Source organism: Lutzomyia longipalpis, chromosome 2, assembly GCF_024334085.1.
Source record: "Lutzomyia longipalpis isolate SR_M1_2022 chromosome 2, ASM2433408v1".
NCBI lineage: Eukaryota > Metazoa > Arthropoda > Insecta > Diptera > Psychodidae > Lutzomyia > Lutzomyia longipalpis.
In genome coordinates, this window is record NC_074708.1 from 14,181,726 (window position 1) to 14,193,917 (window position 12,192).

General features: G+C 35.4%; 2 protein-coding genes across 2 annotated transcripts in view; one reads left to right on the plus strand and one right to left on the minus strand.

Moving 5' to 3' along the window:
- LOC129790857 (uncharacterized) overlaps positions 1 to 12,192 on the plus strand; it is a 679,906-nt gene that overhangs the window by 127,137 nt on the left and 540,577 nt on the right. The window lies entirely within an intron of this gene.
- Positions 10,508 to 11,316, minus strand: LOC129789216 (ubiquinone biosynthesis O-methyltransferase, mitochondrial-like). Its single transcript, XM_055825864.1, has 3 exons — positions 11,160 to 11,316; positions 10,692 to 11,094; positions 10,508 to 10,629 (listed from the first exon to the last, which is right to left on the minus strand). Exons 1-3 carry the CDS (start codon positions 11,289 to 11,291, stop codon positions 10,508 to 10,510), a joined length of 657 nt encoding a protein of 218 aa, XP_055681839.1. The 5' UTR covers positions 11,292 to 11,316.

Here is a 12,192-nt window from a genome sequence, read left to right on the forward strand (position 1 = left end):
AATATCACGCCTTAATCCCAGCATAATGAAGGAATATTTCACGGGTTAAAAGAAAAATCACTTCAACTCTCTGCCCTGACACCCTCCAACGCGGCAATTAATCATAATTAAGAGAAGTTCTGAGCAGGATGCCTTCAATTTTCAAGCTGACTTACAATAGCGTGGAAATCAATAAATAATTTTTCTTTTTGTGCCTATTTTTATTTTTTTATGCCCTTCCCATTGACTTGGTGAATTATTAAAATTTGACTTCTTCGGGTGAGGCAATAAACTTACACTAAACATTTGGAAAAATTGATGGGAAAAGTGTGTACGAAAGTACATTACTTTTTTCCTGTTAGGGCTGTTTTTTTTTTTACTCTTCACAATTTCTTGCGTGCGATAAATAAATAATAAATACCACGCGCGCTTCCATCAGAGTCTCTCTGGCAGTTTAGTGATTGTTTTTCATGCAGTGTTTTCGGGATTTCTTGTGTATTATCACAAAATGCTCACTGGGAGGAAAATCCCAACCCTCTTGAGGGTAGACAAAAAACCCAAGAATCATTTGATTAAATTTCTCTGCCATTGAGAACATTCTCGTGGATGGGAGGGAAGGTTGCACAACCACAAATGTCACCCCCAAGGGTGCTCAGTGGGAAATTTGCACTGTGAAAAGGCACCCGCAGAAGCGATCAAGGGTTGTTTTCACAGAAATGGGGACAAAAACTCCAGAATCGAAGAATCAACCCTTCGATAAATACCTTCAATTGAATTGAATAAAAAAATCCAAACATTTAGGGATGCAAAGTCTTGAGACGACCACCCCTTGAGGTGTTATTTTGAGAAATAAAAATGCAAAACAATGCATTTGAAAAGGGGTTGAAATTGAAATGACTTTCTCATCCTGAATAATTCAATTTTCTGTCAATATTTTCATCAAAACATCCACTGGCGTATCACTAATTCGCGCGCACACAGGACCTCATTGTGAGCGCCTTTTTGGCACAAATAAAAATCCTTTCAATACAACCCGAAAATCCTTCCAAGAGCGCAAAATGCCACGTCTGCGCGCCAAATTAATTGATAAGGCGTGTTCCTTCCTTACATTGCGAGCACATTGTTTTGCCATAATTGAATGTGATTATTGAATAAATTTCCTTGCGCGTCGAACGTTGTCGTGGACCACAGGGCAAAAAGGAAATTTCAATATATTGGCGGGTTGTCGTGCTGCGATGTTCGTTGGCATTTCTCGAAATTGGAAATTCAAATTGTTCCTCAATCAAAGGGGTGAAAACTCATAAATGCAAATGCTAACATCAAACGAAATGACTTTCATGCGCAAGCAACGGAGCTACCGAATTCTCAATGAGCAACTCCATTTGGGAGGTATTTTCAATTCACCAACGTATGAGGAAAATTTCTGAAAGGGTTGCAGCGGGAGGACGTTTTACCAACCAATAAGAACGTGCTTGAATAACTGAATTTTTCGGAGAGTTTTGTATGCAAATATCGGAAATATCTCAAGAAAAATGTATTCTTGGAAGGATTTTTCATTAAGTCACCTTTCCAGTAAAATTCTTGGCTAAAAGTTCAGAAAACTTGGAATATTTTTTTAAAATCATTTAATCATTTAAAAGAATTTAAAGAAACTTTCAAAAAGCATATTAGAATAGGAAAATCTTGAATCCTCCAAAATTCAATTGATTTCAACGAATTCTCAAATATATGCTAGAACTCTCTTATTTTAAGAGACTTGAAAGCAACATCTTATATCTCTGAGAGAAGCTCTTTATTTATTGATCCCTCCACGAAAGAAGAAATTTATTTTTCTGCTTTTTCTGCAATTGAACGTTTTGTTTCTGTGGCTGTTCAATTCGTTGATTGCTCAACAAATCCCACTTTATATGGAAAAGTGAGATTCATGTCGATTGAAAGTCATAAATCTACCCTGAAAATCGCACTATTTTCTCCAACCAACACTCTGTGCAATTCAATTCGATTGATGCATTTTTCCAACATTGTTGGATGAATTGGTGGGCTGGGAGCCACCACAAAAAAAACCTTCAAAGTTAGTGAAAAAAAATCCAATATTGCATCGCGTAGTTGAGGAAATAAATGGTAGTAGAAATGGTAGTAGAAATGCAGAAAAAACAGCGCACTGGGTGCTGAGAGAGAAAATTGTATGGTCTGCAATATTTACCAACCACCGGAAAGTGACGCCCCCTTTTCTCCATTTGTGTGCCACCACACACAAAAAAAAGTCCATCCACGTATTAATTCACTTTGTTGCATTGAAATTTATATCCCCAATGACCATTCTTGAGTTTCTTTTTTCTTTCTTTCTATGCAAAGAATGAAGGTGGTTGGGAGACGTGCGGTAAATTGGAGTATAGGAGTGCAAGACAAACACGACAGTTGAAGAAACGACAAAGTTTTGTAATTTGACGTGCTCACCAAGGAATTCTTGGAACTTATTAGTCTCTCTAGAGCAGTACAATTTCCTTTATTTTTTTACTCCACCACCAATCACCCTTTTCCTCTCACCTCGCATTTTGTTCTTCGCGGCATTTGCACCTTTAGCCGCGCAGCAATCTCAACTTTAGCAATGGCCGCGTAACTGCAGCTCCCTCGCGGCTCAAGAACAATTATCGCGAGAAGAAGATGGCATCGCAAAAGGCACCCAGAGGGCGGAATTCTTCTCTAAAGATCCTCTGTTCATGGCAAATTGCGAAGTGATCTCATCGTGCCAAGTTTTGCCATCAAATTTCAATGAGACATCAGGTGCGCCAATAGATTTTTTCTCAGGAGGATAAAATTAGCTACGATTGAAATGTGATACAGCTCATGAACCTCCCACGGAGGGCTTTCATTGAGCCCAGGGATCGCGTTTTTCTGAGACTGTGAGGAAACCAAAGGGATCCCATTGAGAATTGAGAACAATGGGAATGGTTTTGAGGATCAAAAGTCGAGTGGTTCTCACACAGTAAGAGGTTTTCAAGTAGGGAAATATATTTTTTAAACGAGAAGAACAATAAAGGCGAAGAAATAAAAATTCAATAAGGAAACAAGTCTCGTGATTTTCAATAAAAGGTCAATAAACTTCCTTTGATAGAATTATTTGAAAAATTATAATTTTTTTCAAGGAAGAATCCTTCAAATAAATTCTTTTAAAAAAATCTTTCTGAGGAACTATGAAGGATGAGACTTCAATTTTGTCCAAGATAATCTTATTTTTGGCACAAAACGGTTAGTTTGCATTATATCTAATGTAGGTATTAAATTCCCTCGCAATATGCCATGTCGTTATGCACGATATAATAACAATAGAGTAAAAAAAGAAGTAAAAAGTTAAATGGTAGTTTCCATTGTGACTTTCCTACTTGACTGCCTCTAAATGTAGGTATTTAGAAAAACTTAATTATACCAATAAGTACATGTTTTGTCGATTTTTCCGGTAATTTGCTTAAATTACAGCGTATGGATGTTTTGGGATTCGGTTGCAAGACATTCCACTTGACAATGATACATTGTTAATACAGAAAAGACTCCAGAAAGTAAATGACGCTGGACGCGGGTCAGTAGTTTATTTCATGCTCATTTCTAGCATCGCAAATGCCTTATTAAATTGTTTGTACTTGCCGTGTGCCGGGAATTGACATTTTTCCCATAACAATTCCACATTGAGAAAAAATGTTTGCAATTCCTTGGATTTTCTCACATTTTTTGCCATATTGTGAGAGTGGGTGGGATGTTTTTATAGAGCTAAACTCTTCGGTATATAATCTCTAAAAAAAACAGGTTCCTGATTTAATTTACATAACATTTTCAGGGAAACTTTGATAAATTTTCCTCATAGTTTTTTTTTGTAATATACAGGAATAGAGTGGTTCTAAAGAAATAACATTGGAAATTGAACCGTTGAATTTAAATTAGAATAATTAACAGGATTCAACTTTCCTTAGAATTTTGGCGATATCTTTTGCTTCATTTTCATCGAACTTTAACCTTTTTATCGTGCCTCTTCCCCTTCATTGTAATTTATTTATTTTTGGCAAGCAATTCTGATCAATTTCAATTTAAATTAACATCCCCTGAATACAGTGTAAAGGAGTTTACATGACTTTGTATGAAAAAATCCTTTTTTTTAAGGAAACAAACTAGTTATGCTTAATTTTTAAAAGGCAAAAAAATAGAAAATCACGAAAAAGATTTCCCATTTTCCACTGTAATCAGTGAGAAAGAGCTGGTAGAATTTGCTAAATAAATGTAAAAATATTGACGTCCTTGCTGTTTATTTGGTCACTTTTATGCCTTTAAATACCTTTTAAAATTTCATTAGCATTATGAATAAATTCGAATAGCAACAATGAACTCCTTTATCGTTACAAATTATTCACCCATCATTACATTTTTATTTAAACATTATAAAGGTCTCAAATAAACTTTTTTGTATATTAAAAAATATTTTAATTTTAGCTTTAGTAGGGGAATCATCAGAAATGATGGCAACCCTTCTATCAATCAAATAAATAAACAATAAATAATTTTAGCTCTAAAATACATTTTTATTTTATTTTAAAATTACATAAGGCGATTACTTATCAATTTGGGCTCAATAATTGATCAATTGTCACTCAATTGTTGCTCAAACATTCATCAATCACTACCTCGCTCAAGAATGATTTTATTTGATTGATCAATTAGTTAAACAAATTATTGTAAATCAATCAAATTGATCACTGATTGATTTACAAATAAATACTTTACTTTAAAATACATTTTTAAATTTCTTTAGTATAAGAATGAATACAAAGAGCAACAATGAACTCCTTTATCATGATAAATTAATCAGGTAACAACATCCGTATCATTACGTTTTAATTAAAACATTATAAAGGTCTCTAATAAACTTTTTTGCCAAATGTAAATTACGCAGTAACAACGTTTTTCTTGTGGTTTAAATCATCATAAACCTTTTCTATAATATGAAGTTCTATTAAAAAAGAATATATCACCACTTAAAACCTTGGAGTGTTGTAGACTTTATACTCAACACTCTTCAGCTTTTTTTCTGCACACGCATGTTTTTTCCGTGTGGCAAAGTCAATAAAGCGATTGCTGGAAAAAAAATAATTTAAGGGAAGAAGGAGACGAGAAGAGGACATGCTGAGAAATTCAAATAGTGCGGGAATGTTATAAATATATGAAAAGCATCTGTTAAACATCTTGTGGTCAGAAGAAGAATGTCGCATATGTCGATGATTGCTGGTAATATTCTTATAATTACTCGCACTGTTCCAATATACTATGTACATTGTCTGCGTGGTGGATAAATACCCTTTAAAGTGGGGTGACATGCAACAGACATTGATAAATTAATGCAAAATTACACAGTGTCATCTTCAGTGTGCCGCCATCGGATGACAATGAATGGGTAAAGTCTGTGCGTAGCCCATGTAATCACCCACGCATCATTTCAGCATCTCAAATCTCAGGCTTGTGTGTCTCTCGGAAATTGAGCATCCCCGCAGGAAGCGATCGATGGGAGTAATTAAAAGCCTTTTATTCATTGTCCTCTGGGTTATGTCCTGGAATACTTTTTTTCCTCTTTGTATGGGTTAAGGGATTTGCAGGAGGGTCTTGTGTCTCACATAGATATTGTTTGAGATGCGCAAAAAGATTGGATGGTGTTGGGCAAATTATGTGTGAGCTGACAGTCTCAAATGATGATGCTTCAGTATACGGAGAGGGTGGAAATTGATACTCTGCGGACAAGCTAACACAGCATCGTATGTTGTGAAGATAAATCTCATAATACGGTAACCTCCACATACGGAGGGTGAACATGCAAAGGGTGAGCGTTCTTCCATGTGACGCATAAATGAGATTTCGTTTCGATTTAACAACATTTTCACTAACTGAATTTAATGCAATGCCAACAATTGAGGGTTGATTGTCTCTCAATTGAGATTTATCGCTGGTGAAAAGTCCCCAAAATGTGGAAATTATTTGCAGCACATTTCCCACCATGAAAATTGTGCAGGGAATTTTGATTAGGGCTTGAGGTTTTGCCTCGAAACTGAAAATTTTACATTTCTCCCGCTCAATCATCCACAAATTGCGACACAAAATCATTTACTCGTTTAATGTTCTGTGGTGGTTAGTTTAGATATACCTACATATATATAGGTATATGAATTTTTAGGTTGAATTTAATAAATTTTGTGTGATTTTCTAAATCACAGGGTTGTCAATGACTACAGGGATGATTGGAGCTAAACTGCACTTAAAATTTGAATTTATTAGTTTAGTTTTCTGACTATATTCTGTTTTATTTTATTTAAAAAAAATTCCTCCAAAATTTCCCAAATTTCCTTTAATAAAAATCTGAATTTATAAATTAAAAATCATCTCTTATTAACCGAGAAATAAATTGAAGAAATTAAAAGATTCCTCACACGTTATGACCTAGTTAATCTTCACCTAGATATGATTTAAAAACTCAACAAAGTAATGCAATAGATAAAGCAATATTATGCTGGATAATTCTATGAGGACACTAAAATACCATATTTTCTAAATTGTAAGCTACCCACCTGATTGTTTGAGCATGAAAGTATACCCCCTTAGAGCGATAGAAAATACTCTGACTATTAAAGCATCAATTGGCATCATTTGCAATTTTCTATCTGGGCGCAACGAATTATGGAAATTTCTTTCTGACCGCATCATTTACACACATCGTACCAAATCTCCCACCACAAACTGACCCTTTGGGGCTAATTAAATTCTCGGAATAAATATGCAGAGATTTTCTATTAATTATAAAATCTGGCTCTCTGTGTCTCTGTTGCAAATGGAAGCTGTATAGAAAAATATTCTCCCGATTGGTTGTTTGAGAGAAGAAAAAAAAAGGTAGGTTTAATTAATTAGCAATATGGGAGATAATGAAACGATGCAATTGTGCAATACAAATCATTATATGGGCACAAGGGGTGGGGAAAGGCTGTGGGTAATTGCGAGAAACACACAGATTCTCCATTTGATGATGGCTTTGCTGCGATGGAAAAGTGCTTACAAAAGACTTTTCAGCGCTATGGCTTCTTACAATGCGGCTAACTAATAGAGTGCACCGCAGTTGAGCATATAATTGGTTCGTGGAATAAGCAAATCGCATAAATTCCATATGCACAAGATGTATTATATAGATAAGCGCTGGCAACACCGAAAAAAAAACCGGCATATACAACTCAAGAACAATTTTGTGAATAACATTAAATTGGTCCTCTTCGGCTTTCCATCGAAGGTATACACATATACGAAAAATCACGCGAAACAACAATAAAAACTCACGATTAATTTGCATATTAAATCGACAGTAATTTTCGGAATATAAGTGAGATGATGGCGAATTTTCTTCGAGGGATTCTCTCTGTGGCCCCTCTTCCACCATCCACGGCCCATCGTTTTTTTTCTGCCGCAATTTTCGGACTCTGCAGCTTAAAATAAAACGATTTATGCAAATTTACATCGGCATGCAAAATGGCTGACCGGATTTTTTTTTACTCCTTGCTGCTTTTTTATACCTCGCCTCACCACAAAGGGGTTGCAAGAGGAAGGAAATGTTCTTGTACTGTAGCATTTTTGTGCATTTTGCGGGTAATTTGGCTCCGTGTGAGAACAGCGGAAACTCCATCAAAAATTGGCCAATTTTGGAGAAGCAGAAAGCGAATCAAATGCCAGCGAATGCATAAAAAAAACGTCCCAACTTTTTCTCCCTCAAACACGAAAGGAAATTTTTCCCGCGCTTTTCCATATCCTAAAAAAATTGCAGCATAGGATAAAACCATATAAAATTTATGATTGTGATTAACAACTTCTGGAACACGCCTCTCGATCTCTGACATGTGATGCAGTCGAGAGATTCCCTCACGCGGATGTTTGTCTCCTTGTATACCTACTCATTCGCCCATGTTAATTTATTAAATGTATAAAGGGACAATATGGAGGCCCCTCACCCTGGTATTTATCCAGGGGAGCCTCTACCGGCGAATAATAGATTTTTTATTGTTGCAAATGACTCGTCACGCCCAGCATTGCATCCCAGACCATTCCCTACTATGAGATACTCTCTCCATATAAGGTCTAAAAGGAACCCTCGAGGATATTCGCGCCAAAAATCTCACACATCTGCTGCTCCTTTTGAATAACATTATATTGGGACTCTATTAAATTCCACAGACAATTCAATGGATTTGGGATTTCGGGGGTTTGACGGCATTTTTCCGAACAAAACGAATTTTTTCGCCATATTGTGGTTTAGTGGCTTCCGGGATGATTTATTGTGCTTATTTCTGCAAAATTGCTTGGGAAAGAAATATTTTGTTTTTTTATTTCAATTAGAAAAACTGAATCTTCTAGGTAAATTAAAAAAAAATAATAATAGAAATCTTCAGTTTTTTTTAGATAAAAATTTTAACTCAGAAATGTCTGGGAATTTTGGAAATTTTCATGATGTCTTATTTTAAAATTATCTTTAAAAGTTAAAACAAAAAAAAATAATTTAAATATTTTTTTTTTTAGATTTTCAATTCTTTTTAATAAAAAAAAGAAACGTTTAACAAGAAAAAATTAATCCCTATAATTCTTATCCCTTTGAAAGATTAAAAAAAAATGTTTCTTGCACCCCATTATTTATTCTTTCAAAAAACTTTCATCAAACTATATATTTTATAACAATTTCTTCGAAAAGAAAATATCTGCAGTCATCCACTTTGTCTGAAGGCCACAAGATTAAAACTTTCGATGGCAATTCTTTGGACAATTTGCCAAAGAAATGCCCCATTCACCCTAATTGGGGACAAATCGTAGGTTTTTTTTTTATTCTGGAGGATATTTTTGTGAATTAATAGTTGGAAGTTCTTCAAGGGAAGTCTCGTGAAATTAAGCGATGGTTTGATGTTTGAAAATTGGATATAATTGAAAGGGATTTTTGGTGTGCCGGGTGGTGGTGTGCAGATGATTCGCTCGGACCGAAGAAATGGGTATCAAATTTCGAGTTTTGTGTGACCCAGAAAGAGTCGCCGCGGTGATTGATGGACTACGAGGGAAAAGTGACGACAAACGTCTACCCTCGCATCATTATCTTGACTGGGCATTATCCCCCGCTGGGCTATGCTCCCTCGGACAGAAGAAATACGAGCATCCGAGGATAATTTGATGAGTGGATGAGTAATCTTGTCTAATTTGGCTAAATTGCACCAGCGCGCGATCGATAGCCCATCGATTTCTTATGCGAAACTTTCCCGTTAGCTTCTTTCACCTTCTTGTCCTTCATCCATCCCAAAAATATTGCTATTATTGCGAGAAATCACGCAAAATCACCCCGTTCAATCAATTAGGTGCGGGGTCCTCATGGAACGTGAAATTTGCAGCGAGTGAAGGTGGCAAGAAAAAAATCGTCCAGACAGTGGTGCGGATCGTGATCCCAGAATCCAAGGGCAAGATGAGCATCACCACAGCACCGGAGATTGCGCGCCTTTGGAGCCCCTGGCGCGAGATTCAAGGAGTGCAACTCACAAAAGTGTGGCTCGCGGTGAATTTGTGGTTGTAATTCAAATAATTTGTTGCATCATTATCCAACGCACTGTGCAACTATAAAATTAAATTGCACAACCCCAACCCATCATCATCCACTTTAAATACGATTTTTGCAGTCGCATTTTTTGACCATGCACCGCATAAAAGAATTTTCCATGCGCAATTTTTTTTTATGCATCCCATCTTCTTTTCCCCAGCAGCCAACCGGTCCACGGGATTCGCTCTCACCTCAAAATGTCTCTCGTGGCCAACGTGCATACACAGCACTTGGTAACCGCAGCAAATTATTTTATGTGCTGCACCATCAAGGGCGCGGCATCTTCCACAAGAGATCTCAGAGCCGCTGGGTGCTTCTGTGCGTACAAGGAGTGCACCAGAATTTCCCAACCGGCAAATGCCTATGATTATGGTGGTCCGTAATGACTTATTAATTACTACAATCTAATCCAACATGAGACATCATCCACTTGACATATGTCAATCCTCAGTGGTTTCCTTCCCTAATGAATACCATCAAGTGGGTGTTCTTAAGGAGAGCAACCCTTTCGTCGGAAGACGACAAAACAAAGTGGGAGGGAAGTTGTGGCTTTCTGCCTGATGAACAGGAAAGACAGTCCAGCCACAGAGGTACCCCCACAATTATGGTTTAATAGGGATGTGAAAAAAAAATAACGAGACAAATGTGAATTGGATGTGATGGGAAAAAAAAGGATGAATTCAACAATTGCCTCCTGTTTAGGATTTTTCTCTTACGAAAATTCCTCTTAATATTTTTTACTGCTTGAAACACATCCTTAAGATGGGGGTAAATTGATAGATTTTTTTTCATTTTCATGAATCAATTAAAAAGGAGTTCATTCACCCAGTTATTCTTATTCATGCTCTTTCACGGCAGTAAAATTTTATAATTATCAGCAATAAAAATTTAATTACAATTTTTTACAGCATGCTGAATATAAGTCACTGCAGTTGATTTAGTCCACACCCAAGTATTCCAAGGAGAGTACAAATACAGGAGTCCTTTGAGCTGTTCAACTTTGCAGTCATCTGAAAATATTAAAACGTTTTATCAATGAAATATTCTTAATCCTTAATATTGTAAAATTAACTTGTCTCAAAGATCCTTTGCGTTTCTTGAGGTGAAATAAATTTGCTCCATTCATGAGTGTTCTTCAGTATAACTTTATAGACATCCTCTGCTAGAAATATTCCCCAAAAATATGATAGCGGAGTTCTATTGAACGTTGAAAGAAAAATTGATCCTCCGGGCTTTACAGCATCAATGCAGAGTTTTAAAAAAGTTTCTTGTTCATTTACATGCTCAATTACTTCTGAAAGTATTACTGCATCGTATTTTCCTTGATTTCGAGCTGAATGCTCCTCAATTGTCTCAATTTTATAAGTTATTCTCTGTGAAAGGAGGCAATTCTCCTTTACATGCTCCCTGGCGATAGCTATGAGTTCCTCAGATGGATCAATGCCTGTTACATCAGCGGAAAAACTTGCCAAAGCCTGTAAAAAAAAACCTTTTAATGAATATTTCAGGAAGATTTCTTTGGGATAGAATAATTCAAGACCTCTGTGAGTATTCCTCCTCCACATCCAACATCAAGCAGCTTCAATCCCTTCAGTGCATCTGCTGAACTATTCCCATGTCCATATTTTCTAATTAAACCATCACGAATAAAAGGTACACGAAGACGATTCATTGCATGAAGTGTCTTATATTTCCCATTGACGTTCCACCAAATTTTTGCACTATTCCTAAATATTTCAAAATTCTCCTCGTCAATAGTTGGTGACAGTTTTTGATTCTCCCCTTGTACACCATTAGAAAAATTTAAGCTTGACAGGTAAAATAGTCTCACACACAGTTTCACGGCACTTTCATACACAATTTTATTATTAATTCTTTTAATCTGCATCCTGATTTTTCTTTAAAAAAAATAATATGATTAGGAAAATCTTAAAGCTTTGATCTTGACTGATTCCAAGACTACACTGAATCTTTTCTATTTCTATGTTTGTAATTAGCAAAAATTTACAGGTGTTTTATAGATCATTAAACGTTCACCTTGATGATAGTTGCGAATTCTGTCTCTATTTGAATGGTTTTGTTAGAAAAAGGTGTTACTTTAATTTCTTTTGTTAATAAAATCGCTTATTCATTTGCAGGCTTGCATATTAAGTAAATTTACATAAATAATCTATATTTTTTGAGCTTATTTAGAAGCTTTATACAATGAATCCTAATAAATCCTCTTATTTTTCGAATACTTAGCTTAACACCTTTTTCGAATATAACCATTCATCTAATGAAAAACTTTTCCGTTCAAGCAACTCAGGTTTTTATCAAACAATTTATTTAATTAATGTACGTACATATATTAGTGCTTAATCACTACAGCACGTTTTTATGTATAAGAACACCTATATAGGATCGTCAGAATCATTATAAATTTAAATTAAACAATGTTTCTCAAGTATTTCAAACACTTTAAACTGATTTTAACGAATTTAATTATCATTTTGATTTGCCAAAGATTTAAGAAAATTAAAAAGAATTTATTATAATTAGGTATTTTTCTTTGATTGATTTAAACTATTTAT